Raw genomic sequence first — 27,988 nt, 5'->3', positions numbered from 1 at the left:
TATCAAAGGGGGGTCTTACTTTTCTTTTGTCATCATTAAGATGCCCTGGACGAGCAAACCCTTCAAGATCTGAGGTCCCATCCCCTTGAAGAGGCCACGGACACCTTCATGCTGGATGATGAATCGCATCACCTCGATGAAGCTGCTGAATGGCTTTCCGTTCCGTGCCGGAGGCGGCTTTGACTGCAGGCCGACTTTGGCAACAATCAGGGGCTGTGTGGCTATGGTTGCTAGGGCCTTGGACATGGCGCCCAGAACTGGAAAATGGATTGTTAGATGCAGTTCGGCAGTTAGAGGCTGTGGCCGGATCATATAGCGACTTACGGAACGCCTCCCAGGGCTGCAGCTTCGACTTTCCAGGGAAGAAGATGGTCTTTAGTCGCTCGTAGGCACCGTATGTGATGGCCGGGTTCACGACGAGAACAAGACTGGCCTTGAGGCCCCTCCAAAGTCCGCTGACGCCGTCCGGGCCCTCGATGACTTCCTGGGCCGTCGCGAGGAGGCCCTTCCTATCCGCCTTGGAGGCGGTCTGCTGGCGCGTCGTGACGACGGCGACGGGGATGGTGAAGAGCTGCGCCAGCGCGCCGGCGGCGGCGCCCAGCGAGAGCTCGACGGCCGTCGAGGGCGGCGGCGCGGAGGGGCCGGCGGACTTTGTGTAGAGGGTCCTGGCGACGGTGTACCAGTAGAAGTAGGCAAAGTTGGTGGACGCGACGCCCACGAGGGAGCCGTTCATGCCGGCGTAGAGGCCCTGGATGCCTTCCTCGGCCACGATGCGCGAGATGGCGTTCCATGTCGAGGTGTAGTGTTCGGCGCCGCCGCCGCCGCCGCCTGGGCTCTCGGTCTTGCTGTCGCTGGAGGAGCGCACCTGGACTTGCAGGCGAGTCTTTACGCTGTTTCGCACAACACACACACACACGTCAATTAAGCGGTTCCATGTGAAGAGCTGCGGGTTCGAGGGACTTACATGTCGAGAGGATATACCAGGGCGTTTGCGATGACGGCTCCCGTTGCGCCGGCGACGGCGCCTCCCCAGGGCGAAATGGCAGGCTTGGACTGAGCCATTGTCGAGGAGCGGCGATTAGATTAGATTTCGATGCAGCATGTGCTTGTTCCCTGCCTTCACGTGCGAAGCAGAGTGCTGAGATCAGATATCGTTCCACAGCTTCAGTTGGACATGCAATGAGGCAAGAAAGAGATGAAGCAATCCAGCAGCAAGAGTTGCTATTCCTGAGATAATGGAATCTAGGATTATGCAAAAGCCAAGTCCAAGTTTTTTGGTTATGTCACTCCGGTTCAGGATGCCACGATTAGATAGACCTCGGCTGCTGGATCTTCTCGCGAGTCGTCGATGCGGAACCGCGCCGGCGTGGATCCGTGGGCTGCTAACCGAGGTCAGCAGACGGTTAACGAGGAATTCCAGAAGTCATGTCGTAGTATGAGGCTGCGTCTCTTATTATACTATACGACTTTGATGAATTGTATCCAGGTTATCGGTTCATTCAGATCGGTTACTATTAGTACTAGAAGTCGGATTTCATGTGTCTGGTTGCCATTGCTTAGAAGTGCCTTTTGTACTCGTATGGTGTCTGTTCACGCTACTTCGCATAAGGTACAACAACCCAACCAGCCCCTGGTCTTCCACTCTTTGACATCAACGTCAAAAGCCCACCCGTGATCCCGCCGCGTCTTGCCGCTTGTTCCATCCATGTACATACATACCGATCGACCCCAGCATCTTCCCTTGCCTTGTACATACATACAATATCAACACACAATCTCAAGCCCGCTCTCGCTCAGCAGGGCAATACCCCAGGCCCAGGCACAGGCATTGGTAGTATAGGTACACACATCGTCCACGCCTTACATCAGGCCCCGAAGCTGTCCTCAGCATCGTCGAGGATATTCTACCTCACATAGCACAAGCACCATGGCACCTTGGCACCACACCTTATCACGGCCATTCGATGCGTCGATTTGCACTAACGACTGATTGGGCCTGGTCGTCTATGCGGCACGGCTCTCGTCGTGGCTGTACATTCGCGCCTCTACCTGTTAACCTACCCATGAGCTGACGGAAGCTCGCCGGCATCCTCTCTGTCAAAAAACCTGTGTACCTGACTGGTAGCTGTCGAAGCCGTGCTGGGGCCCGGAGTCGCACCAGCACCAATGGCGCAGCAGCAGCAAGCAGGTCTCACGGCTTATCGACTTGTCTGTCCTTGTCAGTCCTGTCAGTGGCATCTCAGCTGTCCAGTCCAGTGCTGTGCTGTCTGCAGAAGTCCGACAAGTTCTTTTCCCCCCTCCTCGCGAATCCCGTGCCTTTGCTACCTGAACATGGCCGTTCTGACTGCATCCAGCAACGCGCTCGCTCTCAATTGACTTTGACAGCAAACCCCCTTCCGTCTTCTGCCTCTCCTCTATCAAAGTCGTCTCCTTTGGACAAGCTCACGGGCTGCCAGCGGGGGCCATCTCGCAGTCTCGCCATCACACAAGCCATCGATCACAGACGACGACAGTCACGGGTATCCATCCGCCAGGCCCTGCTCGAATGCGACCTCGCAGTTCTCTCTGCTCTGCCGGTATGCGCTAACAACCCACTTGCCGCCTAATTGTCCATCCCCCGCCATCATCCAACCCTCTCGGCTGAGACTTTGCCCATCAACAGTACCAGCTCGCTGCTCTCCTTTTGCTTGAACCGATCCAGCTCGAGCGAAGCCCCCATTCGCGTGTCGTCGGTCGCATGTTACTGAGGCTGTCTGATATTGGGTTATTGCACCGCATTGTCCCCCATCCGCCTTTTTGGAGTCCTCTCGCCCCCAATCTGCCGTGGTCTTGTCAACCAGTCTACCTATAGCCTTGAATACCTACCCTGTCTACAAGAGGCAAGCTTGGTGTCTGTTAAGAGATATACCCGGCCAGGTTCACGTGCCTCTGCGCAAAGAACAAAACGCGCATAAGCTGCTCGCCGGGGGGGTAGCAGGTCCCCGACACGACACAAGTGGGAAAGGCTGGAAGGAATCCAAGGGACCAAGGATCCGTAGAGACACACTTTAGAGGATCGTTGCGATCCCCCTTCAATCCGCCCGCCCGCCTCCCGGACCCGCGATCGTTCCAGCCAAGCGGCCTTTTCCAGGAATTAATCGAAAGAAGAGGAAGAGAGGAAGAGATAAAGGAGCAGACGACAAGACGAAAGGAGAAAGGTCGGACCAGAGAGCAGGAGAGGGAGAAGAGGAGAGGGCGGCAGACTTCGTGTGCTCCAACGCCGTCAGCTCAATTCCCGAGCAGCAACAGGAAAAAAGGAGCGTCTCTCTCTCTCTCGACCACACCACAGCGTTACCACAGCCCCCCGCATGTCCAAGGGTGCCATGGAGAGCTGACTGATGACCGCTTGGACAACCAAACTATGAACACGGCGCCGCACCGACAAAACCCGTACCAAGGTCAATGCCAGGAACGCTCGATGCAGCTAGATTCCGTCCCCTATGATCCAGATGAGGCTCCTTCACCAGGCACTCCTCAGATGAAAGCAGTGCGTCCCAGACTCCAACTCACAGAGAGCCCTCCTCCGGAAATACCACGCGCTCAAGTCAGTTTCAGCCCTCCTCCCGTCGACGGATTGCCCAAGTCTAATCGGTCAAAGATCGTGCCCGTGGGTGGTGATGAAGTCCTCGTCACTTACCTTGGCGGCGGCCGTCACCAAGACGTAGCCCGGATTGCCGGCCGGGTGGCATTGCCCGGCGGCGACGACAACTTTGAACTCTCTGACGATGATGTCTATCCGCAAAAGAGCCCGCCGCGAGACGCCACCGCCGACCCCTCAGCCGGCGCCGACATCCTCCAGCGCCCGCAGGCCGTCGCTGCCGCTGTTACGGGCGATCACAATAGTCTGCGGGCCGTTGCCGCCGACGCCTTAGCCGCGGGCGGGGACGTCGGACTCTTCCACGGGGAGGATAAGCCCAGCGTTGATCTGTCAGCCTCTACCTACCAGCTTTCCATTCATGACGACGTCGTGTCCAGCCCCAATCGCCACGTCAAAACCCCACCCCTCTTGGGCAGCCGTCTCGGCGCGGCAGACAGCGCATCGCGATCCTTGCTGTCGCCCAGCTTCAGCGAGCTGCCCCCTTTGCTGGACTCGCCCAAGCACGACGGCGCCAATGGGCCAAGCCTACCCTCAATACAAACCACCCTGGGCGACACTCTCAACGATAGGAACCACCACCATGTCGCGACCGAGATCCCGACGCCCAGCGACAACCGAGACCTGCCGAGACGTCACACCGGCGATGCGCGGACGTTTTCTCGGTCTCCCACCGTAGGCGTCCCGCGCTTCTCGTCAATGTCTGCCGGCAGCCATGCGTCGCACCCAATCTCTCCCAGCGAGTCGTATCAGCGCGGCTTTCCATCTCCCAACTCCCTCCCTGCCTCCAGTCCTGACAATTTCGCCGCCAATGGTTCCATACATCGCTCCTCCGTCGATTATGCAAACAGCAAAGCCCCCAGCAAGGCCCTCCAGCCCGGCTACACCATACCTTCTCCTGCTACCGGAGCGTCCGTAGCGGATCGCATGAGCATCGACGGAATTACCAATCCTCAGGTCGGCAGCTATAGTTGCACCTTCGAGGGGTGTACCGCCCCGCCGTTCCAAACCCAGTACCTGCTCAATTCTCACGCCAATGTGCATTCTTCAGCCCGTCCGCACTACTGCCCCGTGCCAGGATGCCCTCGAGCTGAGGGGGGAAAGGGGTTTAAACGGAAGAATGAGATGATTCGGCATGGCTTGGTCCACGATTCTCCCGGATATGTCTGTCCTTTCTGTGCGGACAGAGAACACAAATACCCCCGGCCGGACAACTTACAAAGGTAAGCCTCCCGCACATTTCTTTGCGTCGCAAGTATCCATACCGGTTTATAGGCAGGGCGGGCGTCATTCGTTTCGTCCTGCGTCTAGACCTACCATGCGGGATATGGCGTCAGATGGAGCGGCCGATATTGACTCTCCGTTCATTGCAGACACGTCCGAGTTCACCACGTGGACAAGAGTAAAGACGACCCCTTATTGAGGGACGTCCTAGCACAACGGCCCGACGGCCCAAGCAGAGGCCGACGAAGGAGAGCGCAAGTCTAGGCTCAAGGCCTCTCTGGTCAATGCCAACTTGCGGCACCGTCCGAGTAACGGAATTCACTCGACAGATGTTACTGAACCGATTTCAAAAAGAATACGTTGCATGAGATATCACTGGCGCATACAGGAAAGGAATGGAACTGGTTATACCTATAGTTTGGGTCACAGGAAAGCAAGCATGGAGTCCTGTAGTGGTTATGAGTATTGAAGTTCTTGGGATAATATCACCTACATTAATCGCGGGCTATGGCACACCGGGTTCCAGACAATGAGCCAAGAATTCACTACAAGCGTTCGGTATCTGAATCTGCTGGGAGGTACAAGTATTCTCTCGTTATGTTCTCTTCCAAGTTCTCTTCAACTTCGATTGATCATCAGCTCCAATCTCAAGCTGAAGCTCCTAATAGGCAATTTGGTATCTCTTCGGTTCAGGGAAACCGCGGCTGGCAGGCCATCTTTCGTTCGTCAAAAGGGGGCAGTCGCGCTGCTGCATCGTCTCGGCATCGCTTCCCAGCCGATCACACGAGCACGGAACTGCCCTTGAGTGGATAGAATGACGAGCGTCTCCAGCGCCAGCCGGAGGCAGGAGCGAGAGGAGCGGCAGTGCCACCAGATGGCAACAGGCGACTTTCAACCTTGACGGCCTGCCCCTTCCCTTTAAGGCCTAACAGATGGCCAGGCAGAGGGCAAGTGCACGAGAAGGCAGGAGCAACAATGCGCAGGTTTTTCTTCTGAACATGCACGGCAGTAACTATCCAGGTGCATGAAAGTGAGCCCATTCTCAGACGCTCCCTTCCGAGCGACTCTCGCCCTCACTGAGCAACTTATTGAGTCCATACATCTTCTCTTCTGTAGCCAGCGCACGCTGCTTCAAGTTCTCCCTCTTCACCGCTGCACTTCCATCAGTCGAAGAAGAAGCACAGCTACTAACCTGATTTCCCCCTTCTGCGACTCCAGACACAGAGAGGCTTACTTCACTTCCAGGCCGCACAAGCTCATCTGCACTTCGTCCACCACTACCACACACAGGTTCAGTATCCCCTGCGATGGCGCATCAAGCTGACAACCCGTCGTCCCCTCGGTCGTCGAGCGGAGGAGCCGATTCCTTCAAGGGAACGCCCGACACTCGACTGACCTCGCTGACCCCAGACGAAGGCTCAAAGTCTAGCCTGCTCAAAAGCTTTGCCCGCTCAGCTGCTGCCACCACGTCGCCGGCGAGGCTTCCTACCAGCAGCTTTCGCAATGCGGTATCGCACCTGGACAAGGACCCCTTCATCACCTCCATCCAGGGCGTCGGCACGAGGTTGTCCCCCACGGCCTCGGCGTTCAGCCCTTTTGGCGGCAACACTTACGTACGCTTGCCCACGGGAGACGGTCCCATCTCCGCTGCCCTGAGCACCGATATGGGTTTGTCGAGGATCCTCTTCATATCCTCGCCCGCTCAGGTTTCCGCGCGCGAGGTGGAGGCTCTTCTGACGGTATGTATGCCCGAGATCCCTCACTCACTTGGCGATTACTGACGAATGATGTGTTGCGCTTCAGGAGCTGGGACAAGATGGCAGTCCTACTTATGGCGCCAGGAGCCTCAAGACTCACAGTGCCGGTGTGTTTGTGTATTTTACAGACATCAGAGACGCTTGTGCCACACAGACGAAGCTTCACCAAGTTGACAAAGACTGGAAGATTGCCTTTGCCAACCCGACACGCGTGGGCCAAACTCAAGGCACTCACCTGGACATGGGCCACAGCGCAGGTAAGCCTGATTTCCGCCGTCGAATGGAACCGGACGCTGATCATGATTTCTGTAGTCGGTCTTTCTCACACAGGTCAAATCCAAATCTTTGCCGCGGTCCCGCCAGGAGCTGTCATCGACCCAGTCCAAACTATGGGAGTGGCTCATCGGTTTTTGCAGTCACACGGCCGCTTGTTTGCCTTTGTCCGGCTGTCCACCTTCCCCAACGGCTCCTTCAGGGCTGTTGCTGAGTTTTGTGACACTACCGCTGCCTTTCCTGTCATACAAGCTTGTAGCGGCGGTGTCTCCACAGAGGTTTGTCGTTCTCATCTACCTTACGCAAGCAGTATTCACGTTAACATTTTCATCTGCTTAGGGCGTCCAAATCTTTGCATCAGCATACCACTTGGACAGTCTCTCTGCCTCGGGGATCACCGAAGCAATGGAGGACTTGAGTGTCAACAAGAGAGCAGATGATGCCGACCAGCGTCTTGGCTCTGTGAGCCCCAACTCGTCTCAGGCTGGACAAAATGACCAGCACTACAACGCGCCTGTTGCCATGTACCCGCTGATGTTTCAGACGCCGTTCACTCCTGCCGTGCCCTACATGCTGGATTCCTTCCTTCCGGCAGCCCAGACAGGCTCTAGCAGCCCATTGACGCCGTTCACTCCTCAGTACCCCATCTTTGGAACTGTGTATCAGACGCCACCCTCCCCAGCTCTCACAGCTCAGAACAACTACAGTCCCTCTAGGAACTTTTCGGGTGCTGAGAGAGCAGATGCCCGTCGACAGAATGCGATGCGGGTCAGCCGATCCACCTATCACAGCACCACGACTCATCATAATCATGTTGACATCAACCGCATTCGTGATGGCATCGACGTTCGCACTACGGTGAGGTCAGCCCCGATGTATTCTTGTGTGCTTGCTGACTCCCTTCTCTCTCTCATTCAGATTATGCTTCGAAACATCCCCAACAAAGTAGACCAAGCCATGCTCAAAAGAATTATTGACGAGTCCAGTTGGGGAAAGTACGATTTCATGTACCTTCGCATCGATTTTGCCAACGACTGCAAGTAAGTGAATTCAGCTAGTCGTTCATTCAGCGTCACGCAAGCAACTAACGGTCATGGCAGCGTTGGATATGCATTCATCAACTTTGTAGACGTGAGTCCCCCTTCTCCCAGATACAACATTCCCTATTACTAACTTTATATACAGCCTCTGGATATAATCGATGTCAGTACAAGTCTGGTCACTTTAATCTTTGGAATAACATATACTGACTCAAACACACAAGTTTGTCAACGCCCGCGGAAACCAACGCTGGTATGCCCTGTCATTCGGCTGCCCCCATTCATTGTTCAACATGCTAACATTTTTATCTAGGAACTGCTTCAAAAGCGACAAGGTGGCAGAGATTTCGTATGCCAGTAAGTTGAGCTGGGCGTTTCTTTTATGCCGCCCATCTGCTGACGAAGCTATACAGCCATTCAGGGAAAAGACTGCCTAGTGCAAAAGTTTCGAAATAGCTCTGTGATGCTAGAGGCACCTCATTATCGCCCAAAGGTAGGCATCTGCCGAATCTCACCTTTTGCATATCTATTTGAGGCAGTGACTAACACTGAATAGCTGTATTATACTTCGAATGGCCCGATGCCAGACCTTGCCGGACAAGAAGAGCCGTTTCCCGAGCCCGACAATCAGTCAAAGATGAAGCGAAGCTGCGAGAATGCCGAGCATGTCGGTGAGTCAGACACGTGCGCTTGCTTTCTAGATGGCGTCGAGCTGACCTTTTCCAGGACTCTTCACGCCCAACGCCGGACAGCACTTTCGCGATGAGCAGCGACGCCGACGATCTCAATATGACCGAGGCACTCGCCTTGCGGCCCTTGAGGAGTACGACTATGAGACAGCCATACAGCACCTTTACGGCAGCACGGCTTAGTAGTGAGTGAGGGTTTGACTAACTTGCCCTTGGTCGGCAAAAGGACATGATTATTTTGCGAAATCCTTGAAGTTACTGATTTGATTTGTGATGATTGTTTTTCTTTTTCTTTTCTCCTTTTTTCTCTTTTTTCCTCATCATGGTCAACTCACTTTGCTATATACCGCTCGAAAAGCCATGATTTTTCACACGTCAGATGAGAAACGCACAGTTGAACTGGAGCAGACACGTCCGTTTGCACTTTAATATACATTTCATTCAATCAAAACTCCTAAACACGCTTTTGTATCAATGCCATGAGGCTGCAATCTAGTATTCCCGCAGCGGCAGCAAAGAGCTCATGGGAGAATTAACTGCATGCTTGGCAGCTCGTACTTGCTACTGGAGCCTATTCTGAATTCTAAGAGTCCTGTGTTGCCGCCGAATGTTCGGGAAGAGAAGGGAGAGGCTTTCGCGGCGAGGTGAGATGGGCGGCAGTCGGTTGGTGAAGGGAATGAAATCGTGACTCTTGGTCTAGGTAGTGAATATCTGAGAGCTTGCCGTCACTGTAGGAGCTTGATGTGGTAAGCGAGGAGTGGCGTCGTGGAGGCTCCGTTGAGCCTGTTTCATGGATTGTCTGGTGGGAGTCTGTCGTTCCTGGTGAAGAGTGCGCCATTCGTCTACTTGGTACGTTTGGCCCGGCTTCAAAGGAGGAGACATTGACCCTTGGCACATTGTTTGGCAACGGTTGCTCATCTGGTCGAACGACAGGATCCGGTTTATAAAGGCCATGCGATCCATGGCCGGAATACGGCGACGGCGAGGTATAGGAGAACCCGGCAGCTTGTTCCTGCAGGGCCGCGAGGTAAGGGATGGGGACTCCGCGGGAGAAGATGACGAGAAAGAGGCAGGAGAGCAGAAGGATGGCCTGGACGATGGCCATGCGCTTCTGGAAGACAACTTCGTCGGCCAGCAGGTTGAGCCTTGTGCTCAAGGCTACGATGTCGCGCTCGGACTGCTCTCGCTGACTTTCGAGGGCGAGCACGGTCGACTGCCATATCTGCTCATACTGCTCGCGCACATTGCGCATCTCGGCGAGTACGGTATGATTGAGGTCTCCCAAGAAGCGGGTCAGCTTGGATACTTGCTTCTGCTCCGTCTTCTGCAGGGCATCCTGCATGAACCGCGACTGGTCCTCGACGTACTTGAGCGACAAGGTGAGATTGGTTTCGACCTGCTGCAGGCGCTTGGTGATGGAGTTGAAGAAGCTTGCTTGGACGGTTGGCGTGGCGGCGGAGGCGCTTGCGGTCCCGCTGCTTCGGGGCTTTCCTGTCCCTGCGGCTGTACCTGAGGCGTCTGAGGCGTCTGCCGCGGTTTGCGCAGTATCAGCGGCGGGTTTGGTAGAGTTCGTCTGCTTCACCGGCGGGGCAGTAGAGGCATCGCGAGCTTGCGTCACGTTTGACCTCAGATGCTCTGACGGCGCAGGATCTGGACCCAAGGCACCGTCTTTACTCTGTCGCTGGACTGCTTCGCCAGTCGGGCTGGAGCTGGGATCCCCCGGTCTGCCGTCAACACCAGAGCCCGGGGACGCAGCACATGTCGCTGACAGATGGTAAAAAGGACCTTCGTCTAGAGGCGGTAGAGAGGTAGGCGCCTGAGCTGGAGGAATCTCATCATCGTCTCTTGTCTGTGAGGCGTTGGTTTCGACTACTGCGAGTGGTGGAGTCACAGTGGTCGTAGGAATAGGAACAATCTCCTCTGCCTCCTCCTGCTGCTCCTCTTCCTCCTCGAGGGCCTCATCTTCTCGGCCCGTCTCACTGTCTTTCCAGGAATCAAGCATCCTCGAACCATGGACCCGGAGCAGAGACACGGGACAGTAGTACTCATTCCCGTAGTGTGTCAGGAACTCAATCCTGACATATTTGGCCCAGATCTGAGGGTTCTGTACAAGAAAGGCCTGGATGTCGCGCGAGTTCGCAGCTTCAAATATCCCAATTTCTCTCCATTTGTCTATCTTGACGGGGTATCGATCACTGACACTGACGCGGAAATGACGAATCATACTTGAGAAGAACTCAAAGTTGGCAATGACGATGGTGTCGATGAGGATGTCGTCGCTCAGCTCGACGATGACATACTTGTTTTGCGCAGCACATTCGAGGAGCATATAAGAATCCTTGTTTTCCACCAAAATCGCTTTCGCGTTCTTGGCTTGCGGCCCTGCCTTGAGAATGGTAGCGCCTGCGTCGAACGAGGAGTACGAGAAGCGTTCCTTGCAGGTCTTGCCTGCGTCTTTGCTGCGGTGGATGGGTGCTTTGCCGTCCTTGGGCACCAAAGCCTCGTCAGCATCGTCGGCGCTGTTCGAATTCGCAGAGTCCGCATAGGTTCCGGTTCGAACGCCGTCGCCCTCGCCGTAATCAAACGTCAGAGATATTTCCCCTTCCTCTCCCAAGGCCTCTTCCACGTCGGGAGAAGGCCTGTCGCCTTTCTGGCGCCCGCTCGAGTTCCGAAGATGCAGGTCTTGGGGATCCTGCCCGGTTTCCTTGAGCATCATCTCCTTCCAGTCCTCGAATGACATGAACGGCGTCGCCGAGGCATCGCTTGCGGGCGTCTTTGCCAACGTGTCCGTGGGTGTTGTAGCGGATGGGGAAGCCTGCTCCTCCTCTGCGGCGGATCGCGTGACATGCTGTGTAGCATCATCATCGCTTCTCGTGGCCGACGACGCGGTCGATGTCGGTACTGAGTCCGTCCATGAGCTCTTGAAGCAGAGCGACGGCAGCGAGTGTGTAATGTAGTTGATGGTGCGTACGTCGCATTGGCCAGGCGCACTCTGGGCGGAGGGCTTCACGTCAGCCTGCACAAGGTCGCTTGACAGGAGAAGGAGAAGGAGACCGCCGTGCCAGATACACGAGGGGAGGATCATGGTAAGTTGTATGGCAAGTCATTGATAAAAGGGCCCTTGGCGGTTGTCCAAGGCAAAGAGGTGGCCATGTCACTAGAAGAGAATAATGGACATGATAGGGCACTTTATGGCCTGCGAAGTACTATTTTCGGTACTTTTGACGAACAAGCGCCTTCTCCGCATTATTGGGGGCATGCCAACGCTGGTCCTTGATTCACTACCTACCTTATGTACTGTGCATTCGCGACAAGGGAGCCCTGGAGCCTTTTACGAAGGTAGGTAGTACTGGTAGGGAAGCAGGTATTTAGGAATCCTTTGACTACCTTTACCTATTTTCCACGAAGCTATGCGCCTGGATTCACATGCCAATTATACCTAGAAGGATGTTTAGGTACTTGTGATATTAAGCTGGAACCTCCAGACGACCTGAATTCAGTTACAGCAGCGTTGACCTTGAGTTGCTCGGCAGGAGCGTGCCTTGCGCAGATACCGAACTAAGCAATAAATCATTATGGATCCCGTGTCTTAGTAATGCGCGGTCGATGCGGAAGTGGCAATGGTGCAGCATGGCATGACATCGCATTGCAGGTACCAAATACGGCGCACAGGTAACACATTAAACGTAAGGCAAGGTAGCCCGACTCCGATTCACCTGCCGGCGGCTTACATGTTATGTCGCCTGCGAAAGGCCACCTCAGCGATTATCAACTTTGCGACCCAAACGTCTTCCCATCGCCAACGATTCTTCCCGCACCCATCGAGGCCGTCTTTTCCTCTCCCCATACGCGCATGATCCCTTGCAGCCGTTGCCTTGCCTAGATGGATCAAGTCATAGGCGGCGATCGCCTCCCGCTGGAAACATGGTTCTGGGAGATGCCCACATGCACGCGGTGGTGGACGGCGGCGACGGTTCTGACGAGCGCCCTCGTCCAATGCCACATGGTGACTCCATTCCAGCTATTCTATAGCTTCAGAGCCGTCTTTATCAAGTCACAGGTTGGTTGAGCCTCCGCCATTGCTTCTTCGAAAGGTATTGCTAACAGCTGAGCTCGGTTAGTATTGGCGACTGTTGACGACGTTTCTCTACTTCGGCCCCTTCTCACTCGACCTCCTCTTTCACATATACTTCCTACAACGCTATGCACGACTACTGGAGGAATCCTCGGGGAGATCGGCCGCATATTTTTCCTGGCTTCTCGTCTATGCGATGGCCAGTCTGATTGTACTGTCGCCGCTGGTTTCCATGCCATTCCTCGGCCATCCGCTGTCTTCCACCCTCGTCTACATTTGGTCTCGCCGCAACCCCGACACCAGGCTTAGCTTCCTTGGTTTGCTGGTCTTCACGGCGCCCTACCTGCCGTGGGTGCTGATGGCCTTCAGTCTGTTCATGCACGGCACCGTACCGAGGGACGAGATCATGGGCGTCGTTATCGGCCACATCTGGTACTTTTTCAACGACGTCTATCCACCCTTGCACAACAACTCTAGGCCGTTGGACCCCCCAGGCTGGTGGAGGCGATTGTTCGAAGGTCGCAGGTCGGAGGACGATTCCGTCACGGATGTCAACGACATCGTGGGTGCAGCAGGAAGGGACATCGCTGCAGTCAACGCGTGGTAGCATTCGATAACAAGAGTGTTTTTTCCCTTCTCTCATGTCTATCAAGGCAACTCACTGGGTTGCAATGCAGCCTACCTGTATGTATATAGGAATAACAAGGTGTACTCTACTGAGGCAGTGAGGTATATATGACGGATACGGCAGCTATCCATATGAGAAATGAATACAAATAACAACTGATCGAAAGACACTAGAGTTTTAAGAAACTATTTATGGGTTCTACCGACTTATTTATAATGATGCAGAAATAGTACTGTCAAGACTAATATCGTCACTGTCAACACTAAGGTGTTCGGGCCAAAGAAGCAAGCTTACTATACCACCTTTGAAGTTATGTAATCGTTCCTTATCGATTGTGTGGAGAAGATGGGTACCTAAATATTGACTGGGCTACATGTGACGACGAGCTCATGGATGGAGTGAGCTCCTGATAGCGAGCAAGTTCGTTTCTTGCCGAAACACCATGTTCAGGTCTCGCACCAGCTGATATACTGTCGATTCTCTCACATTCATGGCCAACACATCACTGCTGCCATGATATCTCCATGCTACTAACGACCAATTCTGACCGGATGAACCGCGTGCAACTAATCTCCGTTAGAAGCCGCCACGATGCAAGATGAGCTTCTTCCCTCGGAGGTTGAGCAAGTTGAATCGGTTAGTGCTCACGAGAGTCGACGGGACTCAACGGCCCTTGAAAGCATCACTGCTAATTGTGACGAAGCTGATTCTTTCTCTCTATGAACCAGCCTCTCCTAGCCAAATCGCCAAAACACAGTCAACGCTGTCACGGCTCCAGAGCTCACCACAAGCATGGACGCTTGCTCACCACCTGCTTGGGCGCCCAGATGACAAGGTCAAGTTTTTCGGCGCCCTTACCATCATCGTGAAGCTCAACACCGAAAAGTATGTTCCCCATCACCGTGCCTATGCGCCGAGCTCTGACATTGGCCAGTGCATCTCTTTCCGACGCCGACGCCATAGAGCTCCTTGTCTCGCTGTTGGAGTGGTACATGGGCTCTCTCCAGCAAAAGACCGGGTTGCTCGTTGTACGGAAGCTTTCATCTGCCTTATCCACGTACTTTGTCTACTTCCACAGGCTTTGTAGCCGCATCATCTTCCATCTCCTAGTTTGTCTCGCATCGAACCGGGCCTGGCAGCCTGGTGCAATCGACGACTCGGTGGACTTCAACGCCATTTCTGAGAGACTTTCTGGGGTTCATCTACACGCGGCTATCCTGGTTATCAGCAACATTCTCGAAGACGTTACTCGCATTGACTTGAACGCAGCAAGCAAGTATGAGATGCCCTCTCCCATGGCAGCTATGTTGCAGTGTCACTAACTCGAACAAGCGTTGGGCTCTACGATTCAGTTCTTGCCAACACTTCAGATTCAGTCACTCTCATAGCCATGTGCATGAGCCGAGATGACGCTTCTCCAGAGGTCAAGCAAGATGCACTGAGGTGCCTTCAGGTGAGTGACTTTCGTGTGACCTCAGACATTCCAGACGGCGCAGAAAAGCTGACGGGTGCGCTCAAGTCCTGGGTCACCTTTGCTCAAAAAACATCCGCGCGAAACAGCTACATTGCAGACTCGCTGCGGCCCCTTATCGGAGGCTCTATCAATGCCTTGATGGTCGAAGAACTGTACAACGCAGCCGCGGAACTACTCATCGATGTGCTCTTCAACTGGCCTTCTTTGTTAACCGAGCAGCACTACATGATGCTTTCTAACCTGTTTGATACGCCGTGGTTTCAGAATCGATACGACCTGCTGGTTCAAGGTGACGTTGATTTCGAATCGACGCAGCTCGGGTATGTGCTTCTCGCATACGGCGAAGCCAAGATGCAAGCCCTGATACAAGATGAGAACGACCAAAACCGGAGCATACTATCAAGGCTATGTGGTCTCCTTGCGGCGGATGGCTACCCCGTTGCTGAGAACAAGATATTCGTCCCGGCCATCGAATTCTGGTCGACGTTCACCGAATCTGTCTCGGATATGGATGTGGAATCTGCGCTCACGATTCAGTTCATCTTTGAAGCTACGTCACACGCATGGAAGAAGATAATCTACCCTCCGGCAGAGGAATTTCACTCCTGGGACTCTGGCGATCGCATTGGGTTCAACGACGCACGGAAAGATGTAGTGGATTTCCTACAAGCCGTCTATGTCTTGATCGGACCAAAGCTCGTCGAGACTTTTTCTTCACTGATATTGACCACATTGAGTAACTCAGCCTGGCTCGAGCTGGAGGCAGCTATATTCTGTCTGGGAGGCTTGGCTGACTGCAGCCGGGAAGACGCGCGCTGCGATGGCTCCCTTGCCGCTGTTTTCTCGTCGCCACTGTTCTCGGTGCTTCAGAGCGGCCAGGAACATGTCCCGGCTCGAGTAAGACAGACTTGCCTCACCCTTATCGAACAATACACAGAATACTTTGAAAGGAATACCCACCTTCTTCCTACCGCACTTGGTCTCTTGTTCAACGAGGTTCCGGATCACTCCATGGCCATACCAGCATCGAAATCCATTCATCGACTCTGCTCATCTTGTCGCTCACATCTCTATCCTGAGATGGACAACCTCCTCGCCGAGTATCGAAAGTTGGTAGCTACAGCGACATTAGATTGCATATCTCGCGAGAAGATTATAGGCGCTCTTGCGGCCATTGCACAAGCTATTCCAGGGGATGATGAGCGGTATGACGCGTGCTCAGGATTGCTTGCTTTTATCCAAGACGACGTGCGGAAATCTTTGGAGCTGGCCAATGTTCCAAACGACGGAGTACTGCCACAGCAGATGGATAATCCCTGCCCAGATATCACACCGGAAGAGCATGCTGGATTGCACGTGGGCCTCAGGGCATTGAGGTGTCTAGCAAGCATGGGAAAGGGTCTGCAGTCCCCTCCAGACTTGGCCATTGACCTCGAAGCTTCGTCTCCCCCAAAGGAGCAAACGCCCAAGTTGGTCGAGCTTCAGAAACAAGTGATAGGCATCATCATTGAGATTCAGAACGCGTTCAATGGCAGCTCGGAAGTCACGGAATTGATATGCAGCGTGCTCCGCAGCGGCTTTTCTGAAAGCGAACCGGGGCCGTTTGTCCTGACTCCTGAGGATATAGTAGGCTTTTTGGTGGGACACTCAAAAGACACGCCCCGGATTGGTGTTATTGTTAGCATGGCGTGCTCCTTTGTTAGTTCCCTGTCTCCTCACAGGCTAGGACAGTATCGAAAGATACTCTCTGATGTACTGGGCTGGTTGATTGGGTTGTTGAAGCAGCTTCCTGGTAAGGCACTATATATCCCTCTGTCGAGATTGGAATGTCAGGAACCCTCATTAACACGTGAGAACAGAACCGGCAGCAGATCCGGAACTCGTGCAAAACGGTATCGATCTCGTCAGCCGGCTGGTGACTAGAAGCCCGGGCACCTTTATTGGGCTGGAGCCATCAGACGCGATCGAGTTCTTCTTCCTCTTCACACTCCAAGTGCTGGATGGAAAGGAGCCTTTGCCCAAGGCGGCCGCTGCAGAATTCTGGGTGCGGAATAGTGGCCTCTTACCTTGCATCACGATGGTATCTGTGCAGTTAAGCTAACATGCCTGATAGACTGCGTTTGTCGGAACCCGGGCAGATGAGCCGGAGCTGCAAGAAACCTTCAAGAGGGCCATGGACATGCTCGGACCGCTGCTGGCCCAGTCCCTTGCCCGGAACATTGGAGGCAATGCCCTACGTAGCGAGCTTGATCGGTTATGCGAACCGCTGAGGAAGCTCGTGAGCAGATATCCAATGGCGAAGGAATGGCTCCAGTCCGGGCTGGACCATCCTTCCTTCCCAAGCCAGAAGGTCGATGCAGAGCAGAAATCGCTCTTTGTGAAGAAGATTATCAGGTACGCTCCATCATGAGGCTGTTTCACGAGAGCCACACTAATTCATCCCAGTCTCAGGGGTTCCCGAACGACAAACCAGGTAGTCAGAGAATTCTGGCTATCCGCCAGAGGTGCCAACTTTGCATACGCTTCATAGTCAACGATGCCTGGCATACCATCAGAAGAAGCGGAAGGGAAACGGAGATACACCATAGCATAGATCTGCAGCCGCACGCTGCCCAAGTAATGTTGTCTGCCGAAGAGTGGCTGGCCAATGCTGGCAATTCCTATCATACACATACTCATACACATAACATACATATGCCTCCTCTACCAGGATCTTACACGCAAGGTCAAAATTGAAGACGCTAATTCCGCAAAATACTCGCTACAGACCAACCGCCGCCTTCACGATATCCATGGTTTCCTTTGCGCTCTGCTGAGCTTTTCGTGCGCCCTGCTGCTCTATTGTATCAAGGTACGAGTCATTTGCACTGAGCTCGAGATACCGATCTCGGATGCCGTCTAGCCCGGTCACCAGCGCGTCCGCAACGGCTTCCTTGAAGATCTTGGGCGAAGCTTCAGCATATTCTTGAGCTAGCTGGGCTGGGGTGCGTCTTTCTGAGTCAAAGACGGAGAAGATTTCCAACAAGTTGGAGATGCCTGGGCGCGTGGCGGGATCATATGAGATGCCTGGCGTTGAGTCCGTCAGGGCGCTGGCAATCTTGGAGCGGATCTCTTGCGGGGTGTCGGTGATGAGAATCCTCGACCGCGGCGCTGGGTGAGACTTGGACATTTTACTTGTGGGTTCCGTCAGGGACATGATGCGCTGGACGGGGGCTGTTCTATGAGTGAGCTGACTGCGGATGCTAGAAGAAGTGAGGGGGTTTGTTGTTGGAACAACATGGCAAGCATACAGACTATGGTTTCGGGATGGACGAGGTGACTCCCGTACGCATGGTTGAAGTTTGTGACGCATTCGCGCGCAAACTCCAGATGCTGCTGCTGGTCATGTCCAACAGGTACATGAGTTGCCCTTGCAATACACATCATCAGTCACACTATCCGCTTGCTTGTTCGTTTGTTTGCCTGCTCGTTGAATAGCAGCAGCTGCAATATTAAGAGAAAGGGACCCTTGGCCAGGCTTACCGGTGGACAAGGATATCAGCAGCTTGGAGCACTGGGTATGAGAACAAGCCCAGCTTCAGCCTGGAGCCGACAGACTTGTTCTCGAGCGACGAGGACGAGGCCAGACTAAGCTTGCTCTGAGGGCGCATGTCAACATGGGAACGAACTCGGTCTGCTGTGCCAGCAGCTGGAGATTGCAAAAGCGGCCTAATCTAACCTTCCACTGTGTCATCCTCGACAGATATCCTACGGAGGCCGTACAGGCAAGAATCCACATGAGCTCGGAGTGAGCCGGTACCTACAGGCGGAGGCGTTAAAAAGTCATGAAAACTTGCTGTGCAGGGAAGAAGAACAAGAGCTCAGGGGGGGGAAGGGCGTTAACACACAGAGGACTGGTAGAAGATGGTGCATCTCTCGGGATCGAGGCCAATGGCGAGCAGGGCAGCCAGGACCTCCCTCTTGCGCTGCCTCAGCGTCTCGGGCGGCTGCGGCACGGTGATGGCATGGAGGTCCACGATGGAGTAGATGAGCCTCGTCGACGGCGGCTCGTCGCGCTGGAGGCTCACCCACTGCCGCAGGGCGCCGACGTAGTTGCCCAGGTGCGGCACGCCGGTGGGCTGGATGCCGGAGAAGACGACGCGAGGCTGCACGGCGGCCTGCTTTGCTACGGCGGCGGCCAGGCGCTGCATTCTATGCTCAGCGAGAAGCTTTCAATTCAGCTTCCTCTAATTTCCTGCCTTAAGATGAAGCTCTCTCTTCCTCCTCTTCTCTCTGCTTTTTGTTGCTCTGTTAGTGGTGCTCTATATCTTTGTTCTAGCAGTGAGTGACTGGGAAGGGAAAATTGATGAGATGAACAGTTGGTTTGGAGGCATCGTCGCATGATTTGGAGCAGCTATTGGCGCTAGTGGTTTATTTACAGCTGGTAGGTACCAAGATTGGGAAAATTGGAGACCTCTTTCTTTGGCTTCCATTTACACCTGCTATTACAAGCGGCACGTCATCATACGTAGGCGCTGCTCGTCCAAACGTTTGGGGAGTAAATACACAAGATAGACAGACTGGTATCTTTACATATAGAGGCAAAGACAGAAAGAGGCAAAGACAAAAGCGAATATGCAATCAAGCAAAGCTCAAGGACCAGGGACCAGAGACAAGAAATCAGGGATGGATCCACGATTACACGGCCGCAGAATCGGCATTCACTTCCATTTCGTCGTTGCCCTGCTCTGAATCGGGCAGCGACGCAAAGTTGAGATGCTTCCAATCCTCCAGCTCCTCCGTGACGGATCGCATGCGGTCCCTGATGCTCTCAATGGCGTAGCTGCCCAGCAGCAGCCGCAGCGGCGGGTACGAGCAGTGGCCCAGCTGCCAGACCAGCTCGGCGCACTTGACGGCGCTGGTGGGCTGGCGGTCGCCCAGCCACTGCACCATGCGCTTCGCGTGGAGGGCCGGCGACGTTGCCGTCGAGTAGTGCTCGCTGGGCGGCTTGATGAAGAAGTGGCCCCAGGTGGGCAGCGGGTTGGTGTCCGAGTCGGGCTCATCGCGGCGCACCAGCCCGGGCTCGATGAGCGTCGCCTTGACGTGGAAGGCGTCCGTCTCGTAGAGCATCGCCTCGATGAGGCCCTCGACGGCGTACTTGGAGGCGCAGTAGGGGCCCAGGCCGGGGACGCCCAGGGCGCCCGAGGTCGAGCTGAAGATGAGGTAGCGGCCGGCCTGCTGGCGGCGGAAGTAGGGCAGCGTGGCGTGGATGATGTGCAGCGTGCCCATGAAGTTGGTCTCGAACTGGTTGCGTATGTCGTGCTCGTCCTGGTCCTCGCAGGCGCCGATGACGCCGTAGCCCGAGCAGTTGGCCACCACGTCGACGCGGCCGAAGCGGTCCATGGCCTGCTGGAAGACGCGGATGACCGAGTCGCGCGAGCGCACGTCGCACAGCAGGCCCAGGCAGTTGTCGTGGATGCCCTGCATGTCCTCGAGCCGCGTCTCGAAGACGCGGCCGACGGAGGCGACGAGGTCGCCGTGGGAAAGGGCGCTCTTGACGAGGGATCGGCCCATGTGGCCGGTGCCGCCAAAGATCTACCGGGCGCCGTCAGTGTGGATTCTCATCTCTGTCAAGGACGTTGATCAAGGGCAAGACGAACAATCCAGACCAGCTGCTTCGTCGGCCCGTTGGGCGCAGGCGGATCGCAGCTTGCGGGCAGATGCAACCGCGGCCTCGGCGGCCCTTCGCTCGACTCGCTGCGAGTCTCCATTGGATTACAATTATTCGTCGACAAACCAGAGTTGAGATGCCGGAGCGAGTTGAAGTCTGTATGCCTCTCGCGAGGCCAGACGATCGGTAAGGGCGTGAAACGATTCCAGGAATACCGTGTGAATTATTCTGCCATATCGCCTCCCAAGAGAATGAGGCGTCCAATGCCAGTGCCGGTGGAATTGATCGAGGCGGTCGGGCTGAGATGCGAAGATGCAGCCATCTCGCCTGAATAGGAAGAGGACCGTGGGCTAGACTGTCGGATTAGCTGCAGAGTTCGTTGTCATCTTTTTTGCCCGGCTTTTTCTGTTGCTCTTTATGCAGGTGGTGACTTTTTTGGACATTATTGCCACTGGCGACATGGTGGTGATGGTTGATGGGGGGAAGAGGTTCACGTGTTGGGGGTTTTATAGCAGCTGCATCTCAGTGCACAGGCAAGACAGGACAATCAAGCAATTGCTAACAAGTTCCTCATATCCAATATCTAAGATAATTGCTATTCTAAGCTGGGAAAACAGGAGAACGATTATTGGGACGACTTTCCATTTTACTATTTTTTTTGTTGCGACTCCGCGATGCCGAGCGGTTCTTAGTTGAGGTACTGGCTGACATATTCCTTGCGGAAGTTGTTGCTGTCCAGCTCCGGAGCGCGGTTCAAGGGCGTCCACTTTGGCTCATCCTTGAAGAGTCTCATGGCATGCACGTACTGGATTTCCAAATGAGTCAGTTCACGCAGTCGTTGACTTTTGTTCAGTTCCAAAATCACTTATCAAATCAAGCAGTGAACAGCTCCTTGAGCAACAAGGCCACAACAGGAAAGAAAACTCACGTTGGACTCGTCCGTGGTGAAGCGGTGGAAGATGCCCGCGGGCAGGATGATGAGATCGTCCTTCTCCAGCTGGATGCGCACCCACTCGTCGCCCTTGTTGCGCACGTCAAAGTAGCCCTGGCCGCCGCGGATGTAGCGAATCTCCTCGTCCTCGTGCAGGTGCTCGTGGAAGAACATCTTGACCTTGTCCTCGTAGACGTCGCCCATCTTCTCGGGCGACACGACAATTTCGTCGCGGTTCCGGTACCCGCGCTCGGCGGCCAGGGCATCGACGTCGCTCGTCTCGGGGAAGCGGTAGTACAGTACGCCCAGGCCGGCCAGGTCCTCTGCCGTCACCTGGCGGCCCGAGTCGTGAGGCAGACGCTGGTCGCCCTGACGGTTTGCACGTTAGGACTTCTCAATTCGACTCTGACGCTGGTGCCGTCGGCATGCCGGCTGGTAGGGGGGCTTACCGGCAGGTTGTCGTACATGTATGCCTTCATCTTGAGCGGCTGCTGCTGCTTCGTCGTCTGCAGGACGCTGTGAGGGGCTGCGGGAGGTGAGGGAGCGGCGCCATGGCGAAGACGTGATGGCGAGCCTTGCTACTTATAGTGGTCCTGGAGGGACAACTTAAACAAAGACGGGGATCAATCAAGTGAGATGGAAATCCCAGCGCCCCACCCCGCCAAACGCCCCTCGACTACTAGCTAGAAGTATGAGTGAGAGCTTACTGTACGCCGTGATTGGAGCTTTGGCTTCGGCACGAGGTGGCTTACATGTAATTCGCACACCTCCCGTCCCGCCACTTGTCGGCGAAATGGCCGTGGTTTTCTGCCATCCATCTTGCTTCGTACAAAATGCCCGGTTTGCCATCCCGTTCCCTGATGTGACCGGCATCAACTCTTGACCCCACCAGCTCACGCTGTGAGAGCGACGAGAATAAGCCCTAGGGAGCTGCACGATTCACGCTGCTGATGCATTTCACAGGCCGGCGAGCGTCACCGGAGCAGATTCGGACAATTGAACAACTAATCATTTACATGCTCAAGGTCAGACAGGGGGGCGGATACAATAGAAGGCAGGGTGTGCGTGCCTCTCCGTTTCATTTGAGTGTGTGCATACGAGTACATCATGGAGGGGCATGACCAAAGAGCTTCCTACCATTGGTTCTGCTGCTGCTGGTCGACCTTGTGTACCTTGGCTTGCCTTGTCTTCTCTTGTATCTGATAACGTGGCAACGGTGCAAGCGGCATGTGCTTTTCTGCGATGCATCAATTGCGTCGTCTCTGTTGTTTTAATTGAGTAGTAGCTCGTACATATGCCAATGCTGTGCCTTGAACGAGCAATGTCTGTCTAATCCGCCAGTTCTACTGTACATACAATAGGCGCTGCATCTTCTCCAACTAATATTACCCCACGCCAGCCCTGTCAACAGCTCCCTGTCGCACTACATCATAGATCCACCAGCAGGACCTACTTCATGCCTCTCACCTACAGAGTCCCCAAACCTTCAATTAACACGGCACGGCAGTCGCTCAACGCAGCAATGAGGCATATCCCCGTCATCCGCTACTCCAGGAGGCTCCTCCTTGGGGGCATTGGAACCGGCGTCTGTTACGGGGCCTTTGTGGCCAGTTCTAATCCCGTTCGATTCGACTCGCGCCAAAAGTCGCCTTCAACGCCGGCGCAACTTGCAGACACATCGCGGGAACCACGACTCTCTCCTCGCATCATCCGGCAAGTATCTGCAGGCAGCATCATCGGTCAGTCAAGCAGGACATTCATCTACTCAAACGTGTTTGCAATTCCCAGTTAACCATGATCCCTCCTCTAGGATTCGGCACCGGACTTGTCGTTTCCATCTTCTCACGCACTCTTGTCTTCATCGGCGGAGTGTTGGCGGCTTGTTACCAGGTATGCGCATACGCCTGTCAGTTCTTACAAATTGTCCCTTCTTCTGACGTTTCTCGACTCAAACCAAGCTCGCCTCCTCGTACGGGCCAGGCCTGCCGAGCATTGTTTCTTCTCACAAGTTTCTCACGGACAATTTCCCTTTTCTAAAAGTTGGCACAGGCAATGGCTGGTTTGTAGCATCTTTCAGCTTGACCTTCATCTTAGCAGCGTTTGCCCGCCTCTAAGACAGGAAATGCATCTTTTTTGCCTTGTTTGTTTGTTTGTTTGTTTGTTTGTTTGGCTGCTTTTTTTTTTCCCAGGTGACTACTCTCTCATTCAATGGGCCGAGTCTCCCGTGTCAGCCATGCCATCGTGAGAGCATCACCCTCGAAGAATCCCTTGGTCTTCTCCAGTATCTCTGCGTTCGACGCGTTCAGCCAAGCCTTTTCAGCCTCCGAAAGCATGCTCTCGTTGATCAAGTTCCTGCAATAGGGGACCATGGTCACATGCTCAAATCCTAAGAATGGCTTGTCCCCAAAGGCATATTTCGTCTTCACCTCCTTAACCATGATGATGTTCTCGATTCGAATGCCGAAGCGGCCATCTTCATAGTAACCCGGCTCATTCGAGATGACGTTGCCGGGCGCCAAGGGGACCTCGGTGTACTGGATTCGGGTGCCGATGCCGATCGGGCCCTCATGGACGTTCAGGAAAGATCCAACGCCGTGGCCAGTGCCATGTCGGTAGTCCAAGCCGTTTTGCTGCTGCGGTTTAGCCGGGCGCACAAGCCTCAAGAGTCTTTTATCATAAACTCACCCAAAGATGTTGCCTGGCCAGGGAATCGAGAGCAAAGCCAGTCGTCCCCTTTGGGAAAACGGCCACGTCTAGGGCTATGTTTCCTTTCAGAACAAGCGTATAAGCTTCTCTCTCGGCCTCCGAGGGCTCTCCGAAATGCAACGTCCGTGTCGTATCCGTGGTGCCGTCCAAATACTGTGCTCCTGAATCGCACAAGTATATGGCCTTGGGGTCGATAGTAGCGCAATTTCCGCGCTCGGGGCCGTAGTGGATGACAGCCGCGCTGTGAACGCTCGTCAGTAACACCATACGCGGCCAAGACAGGCTGAAAGGGGGGCATGGGGGAGATTTAGGTAGTCAAAACGAACTTTGCACCAGTTGATGAAATGGTAGGGAATGACAATCCAACAAAGTGCTCATGCTTGGATCGCAGTTCTTCCAGTTTGTCGGCAGCCTGTACTTCGTCCAGCACAGTCTTTTTGTTGATGAGCTGGTCCTCAAGCCAGGCAAAGTACTCAATCAGGGCAGCGCCATCTCTGATATGGCACGCCCGCATTCCCTCCATTTCCGTCTCGTTTTTGATTGCTTTGGCATCTCCAATAGGGCTGCGGACCTCCTCGACTGCGCCCTCTCCTCCCAGTGCCCTCTTCAACGCCCAGGAGCCCCTGTTAGACATGAGGAAGCTGCCTGCTGCGCTCGCTGCTCCCTCCGCACTCTGGGTGGAGGCAACGAACTGCTGGTGAAGAAGTTCCGCATCGCGAAAGAAGCTGTCGTATGGTTTGATGGCCACATTGCACTTGTTCAAGTGCTCTCTGCACTCCTCGTCCAGCTTTGACTCGTCCACGTACAGAGCCGCTCCCTTTGGCGTGATCACGGCGTAAGAGAAGAAGACTGGGTTGTAAGGAATGTCGTTGCCGCGCAGGTTGAATAGCCACGCCACCTCATCAAGCATCGAAATGAACAGCCCGGGCGAGCGTTTCTTCTCAAGCTCGGAGAAGACGTCGGATAACTTGGCCTGAACGGACTTGCCGGCGAACTTCTCGGACAGCACAGTGATACGCTGCTGAGGTCGCGCAGGCCTGTCCTCGGCCCAGACGGCGTCTACCAGGTTGACGTCGAGGGGCACCAAGTCGGAGCCGCCGCTTTTGCGGATCTTCTCCGCGAGCTTTTTCGCTATGGAGGCCGTGATCAACGTCGAGTCCACGGCAACCTTCTTGCCCCCGGCCGACTGCTCAGCTGCCCACTCTTGCCATGTCGGGACGTCCTGAAGCCCTTGCTTGAGCAGCGTCCAGTTCTCGTCCAGCTGCTGAGTAGCCTGGTTGAAGTAGCGGCCGTCCGTCGCAAGCGCCGCAGCAGTTTCCGTGATGACTGCGCAACCAGCAGAGCCCGTGAAGCCGCTGATAAACTCTCGCCGAGCGTCGCATGCGGCAATGTACTCGGAGCTATGGCTGTCTTCCGAGGGCACGACTGTGGAGGCACAAACGTTAGTCGCGCGTTGCGAAGGGATAAGGTAGAACGGCGAGCTCCTATACCGTATACTTGGACGTTGTGCTCCTTCATCAGCGCCCTGAGCTTAGCAAGCTTCTGCGTTGTGTTTGCCCTCCCCATGGCTACGGTTGCGAGGCGGCTGATGAATTGACCAGGTAACTTCCGCGGGAATCTGAAGGCAAGGCTTGGAGCAGCTGCTACGAGAGGCCTATACATCGGTTGTGAGGGCGGCGTCGATCCTCACGCTTCGGAGACGACGACTGACTGCCGAGAGGGGTTGGCTTCTTGACCCCGCCAAATACCTGCCCACTGGGGAATTGTTCCACCTTTGCGAAGGAGGTTTCTACACTACAAGAGACACCCAACCTGGTGTATGACCGTGCAAGATATTACAATCTATATGGACGGTTGTGACGATGCATCATTCACGGGAAATTCTACGAGCGTCTGGTGGGGGAATTTGTCGCAACACGTAGAAGATGACTCCATTACAAAACATCCTTCATAAAGAGACAAAACACAAAAAAGGATTGCATCAAGAGGTCGCAAAAAAAAATGTTTAGCTTCTCTTTGATTGAGCGTGTCATCCTTAGTGCAGGGGCCATGCTAATCTTCTCTATTAAACTATTAGCGGATTCGAACAGACGACCTCTCGGGGTTCCGAAGATGAGCCGAAACATACCTGTATCGTTATAAATTGACCAAATGCCCGAAGGCGATAGACAGCCGTTTAATGTCACTTATATAGTACAGAGCGCAAATTTTACTTGCACGTGAACAGGCGCCTTAACTAGACAGCACCTTCCTTCGCAACTTAACAGTACCTTCCTTCGTAACTTAACAGTACCTTCTTTTATAACTTAATAGTACCTTCTTTTATAACTTAATAATACTTTCCTTTATAACTTAATAATACCTTCTTTTATAACTTAATAATACTTTTCTTTTTATAAATTAATAATACTTTCTTATATAACTTAATATAATAACTCTTAGCTATAATAATTATTTACTTATATTAATTAATTTTATTAAGTATTATAATTTATTATTATAAATTTTTATTAATATAATATTTTATTATAGACCTTAGTATAAAGAGGATATAAATATTAAATAAGCTTAATATAATATTATTAATAAGGGCTTATAGCTTTAGCCTAAAAGGATTATAGCTTTATAATATATTTATAAATATAAAAAAGTAAATAACCTATACCTTTATAAAAAGTTTAAAAATAAATATAATTAACCTTTAACTCTTATATTTAAAATTCCCTTTATATTTAATATAAAGTCTTATCCTAGTTAGTATAATTAAAGTTATACTTTATTAAGACCTTTTTATAATTTAAATTCTCTTTATTTTTTAATATTACTTATAAATATCTTTAATAAGTTTATCTTTCTTTTTTATAAAAAATAAAAACTATTAAAAAAAAATAATAAATATAAAAAATAATAAATATAATAAAATATAAATACTATAATCTTATAGCTTTAATTTACTAATTAAAAAAAATAATATAAGTTTATAATAACTTATAATTCTTAAATAAACTTTATAAGCTATAGTTTTTTATTATAGCTAACTTTATATCTTTTTAAAAAGAACTTAAAATAAGCTTAAAATAAAAGTAATTTTATAATAAAGTATAAGTAATATAATCTTAAAACTTTTAAGGTTATTAATAAAAAAGCTATAAAAGTAAGTAAAAGGATTAATTAAAGTATAAAAAAAGTAATAACTAGCTAACTTTATAAAAAAATCTAAATATAAAAAGAACTTATAATTAAACTTTACTATATTAAAAAAAAAGTAATAAATATTTAATAAAAAAATAAATTAATAATTTTATTTTTATAAAGATTTTACTTATAAAACCCTTTTTTATAAAAAAGAGTTAAAGTAAATATTAAGTATACTTTTAAAACCTTAATAACTACTTTAATATAGCCTTAATAGTATTTAATAATAATAAAAGTAAAATATACCTTATTATATTATACTTAAAGAATAAACTAATAATAAGTTAAATAAAGTTTTAATTTTTAAAATATAGTAATTAAAATAAAATTCTTTAAAAATAATATCTTATATATTATATAAATTACCTTTTTAATAAGATTATAAAAGTATATAAAGCTACTTATACCTTTATATAGCTATACTAATACTTTAATAAGTCTTTTAGTATATTTTTTTATTATTATAAAATTATTATAATAAAAATAGCTATTTAGCTATTAACTCTTTTTAAAATTAGCTTTATATTATTAATATAACTCTTTTAGCTTAAAAAACTAACTTTAATAATAACTTAAAATTTAAGTAATTAATTTTTAAAAGTAACTTTAAGTTATAAATTCTTTTTAAACCTTTACTTTTAAAAATATTAATAATAAATTAAAAAAGAAATAAGATAAAATAACTATATATAACCTTTTTTAAGTCTTTTTT

At 52.1% G+C, this 27,988-nt stretch overlaps 11 protein-coding genes across 11 annotated transcripts; 5 read left to right on the top strand and 6 right to left on the bottom strand.

Annotated features, from left to right (window-relative positions):
- Window positions 1–15: 15 nt before the first annotated feature.
- On the bottom strand, window positions 16–1,062 carry BBK36DRAFT_1130688 (mitochondrial carrier; the record flags this gene model as incomplete). Its single annotated transcript, XM_024891869.1, has 3 exons — window positions 16–257; window positions 325–890; window positions 965–1,062. 3 exons carry the CDS (start codon window positions 1,060–1,062, stop codon window positions 16–18), a joined length of 906 nt encoding a protein of 301 aa, XP_024745149.1.
- A 2,395-nt stretch (window positions 1,063–3,457) lies between these two features.
- BBK36DRAFT_1130746 (hypothetical protein) lies at window positions 3,458–5,122 on the top strand (the record flags this gene model as incomplete). The annotated part of the gene is made up of 2 exons (XM_024891872.1): window positions 3,458–4,857; window positions 5,008–5,122. 2 exons carry the CDS (start codon window positions 3,458–3,460, stop codon window positions 5,120–5,122), a joined length of 1,515 nt encoding a protein of 504 aa, XP_024745148.1.
- A 1,022-nt stretch (window positions 5,123–6,144) lies between these two features.
- BBK36DRAFT_1189984 (hypothetical protein) lies at window positions 6,145–8,800 on the top strand (the record flags this gene model as incomplete). Its single annotated transcript, XM_024896648.1, has 12 exons — window positions 6,145–6,597; window positions 6,662–6,872; window positions 6,928–7,166; window positions 7,228–7,746; window positions 7,807–7,928; window positions 7,989–8,019; window positions 8,074–8,091; window positions 8,153–8,181; window positions 8,242–8,285; window positions 8,342–8,421; window positions 8,485–8,599; window positions 8,655–8,800. The coding sequence occupies exons 1-12, from the start codon at window positions 6,166–6,168 to the stop codon at window positions 8,798–8,800; spliced, it is 1,986 nt and encodes a 661-aa protein (XP_024745147.1). The 5' UTR covers window positions 6,145–6,165.
- Window positions 8,801–9,200: 400 nt separating this feature from the next.
- BBK36DRAFT_1189974 (hypothetical protein) lies at window positions 9,201–11,717 on the bottom strand (the record flags this gene model as incomplete). Its single annotated transcript, XM_024896647.1, has 2 exons — window positions 10,509–11,717; window positions 9,201–10,298 (listed from the first exon to the last, which is right to left on the bottom strand). Exons 1-2 carry the CDS (start codon window positions 11,700–11,702, stop codon window positions 9,201–9,203), a joined length of 2,292 nt encoding a protein of 763 aa, XP_024745146.1. The 5' UTR covers window positions 11,703–11,717.
- Window positions 11,718–12,500: 783 nt separating this feature from the next.
- On the top strand, window positions 12,501–13,299 carry BBK36DRAFT_1189971 (ER membrane protein; the record flags this gene model as incomplete). The annotated part of the gene is made up of 2 exons (XM_024896646.1): window positions 12,501–12,677; window positions 12,739–13,299. The coding sequence occupies 2 exons, from the start codon at window positions 12,501–12,503 to the stop codon at window positions 13,297–13,299; spliced, it is 738 nt and encodes a 245-aa protein (XP_024745145.1).
- Window positions 13,300–13,911: 612 nt separating this feature from the next.
- On the top strand, window positions 13,912–17,324 carry BBK36DRAFT_1130653 (ARM repeat-containing protein; the record flags this gene model as incomplete). Its single annotated transcript, XM_024891862.1, has 8 exons — window positions 13,912–13,956; window positions 14,024–14,205; window positions 14,255–14,596; window positions 14,653–14,773; window positions 14,840–16,586; window positions 16,654–16,838; window positions 16,908–17,188; window positions 17,240–17,324. 8 exons carry the CDS (start codon window positions 13,912–13,914, stop codon window positions 17,322–17,324), a joined length of 2,988 nt encoding a protein of 995 aa, XP_024745144.1.
- Window positions 17,325–17,555: 231 nt separating this feature from the next.
- Window positions 17,556–18,984, bottom strand: BBK36DRAFT_1163539 (tryptophanyl-tRNA synthetase; the record flags this gene model as incomplete). The annotated part of the gene is made up of 5 exons (XM_024894549.1): window positions 17,556–18,007; window positions 18,085–18,203; window positions 18,317–18,432; window positions 18,513–18,593; window positions 18,682–18,984. 5 exons carry the CDS (start codon window positions 18,982–18,984, stop codon window positions 17,556–17,558), a joined length of 1,071 nt encoding a protein of 356 aa, XP_024745143.1.
- Window positions 18,985–19,471: 487 nt separating this feature from the next.
- Window positions 19,472–20,544, bottom strand: BBK36DRAFT_1163538 (NAD(P)-binding protein; the record flags this gene model as incomplete). Its single annotated transcript, XM_024894548.1, has 2 exons — window positions 19,472–20,368; window positions 20,434–20,544. 2 exons carry the CDS (start codon window positions 20,542–20,544, stop codon window positions 19,472–19,474), a joined length of 1,008 nt encoding a protein of 335 aa, XP_024745142.1.
- Window positions 20,545–21,132: 588 nt separating this feature from the next.
- Window positions 21,133–21,854, bottom strand: BBK36DRAFT_1145290 (Acireductone dioxygenase; the record flags this gene model as incomplete). Its single annotated transcript, XM_024893744.1, has 3 exons — window positions 21,133–21,249; window positions 21,373–21,744; window positions 21,825–21,854. The coding sequence occupies 3 exons, from the start codon at window positions 21,852–21,854 to the stop codon at window positions 21,133–21,135; spliced, it is 519 nt and encodes a 172-aa protein (XP_024745141.1).
- Window positions 21,855–22,897: 1,043 nt separating this feature from the next.
- Window positions 22,898–23,489, top strand: BBK36DRAFT_1173060 (hypothetical protein; the record flags this gene model as incomplete). The annotated part of the gene is made up of 3 exons (XM_024895822.1): window positions 22,898–23,114; window positions 23,186–23,265; window positions 23,334–23,489. 3 exons carry the CDS (start codon window positions 22,898–22,900, stop codon window positions 23,487–23,489), a joined length of 453 nt encoding a protein of 150 aa, XP_024745140.1.
- On the bottom strand, window positions 23,188–25,769 carry BBK36DRAFT_1136694 (Creatinase/aminopeptidase). Its single transcript, XM_024893072.1, has 6 exons — window positions 25,572–25,769; window positions 24,408–25,506; window positions 24,061–24,322; window positions 23,574–24,005; window positions 23,335–23,491; window positions 23,188–23,266 (listed from the first exon to the last, which is right to left on the bottom strand). The coding sequence occupies exons 1-4, from the start codon at window positions 25,741–25,743 to the stop codon at window positions 23,577–23,579; spliced, it is 1,962 nt and encodes a 653-aa protein (XP_024745139.1). The 5' UTR covers window positions 25,744–25,769; the 3' UTR covers window positions 23,188–23,266; window positions 23,335–23,491; window positions 23,574–23,576.
- Between the last annotated feature and the right edge of the window lie 2,219 nt (window positions 25,770–27,988).

Source organism: Trichoderma citrinoviride (genome assembly GCF_003025115.1).
Source record: "Trichoderma citrinoviride strain TUCIM 6016 unplaced genomic scaffold BBK36scaffold_21, whole genome shotgun sequence".
NCBI lineage: Eukaryota > Fungi > Ascomycota > Sordariomycetes > Hypocreales > Hypocreaceae > Trichoderma > Trichoderma citrinoviride.
The sequence above is the reverse complement of the archived record's forward strand: the minus strand, read 5'-3'. Positions and strand labels throughout refer to the sequence as shown.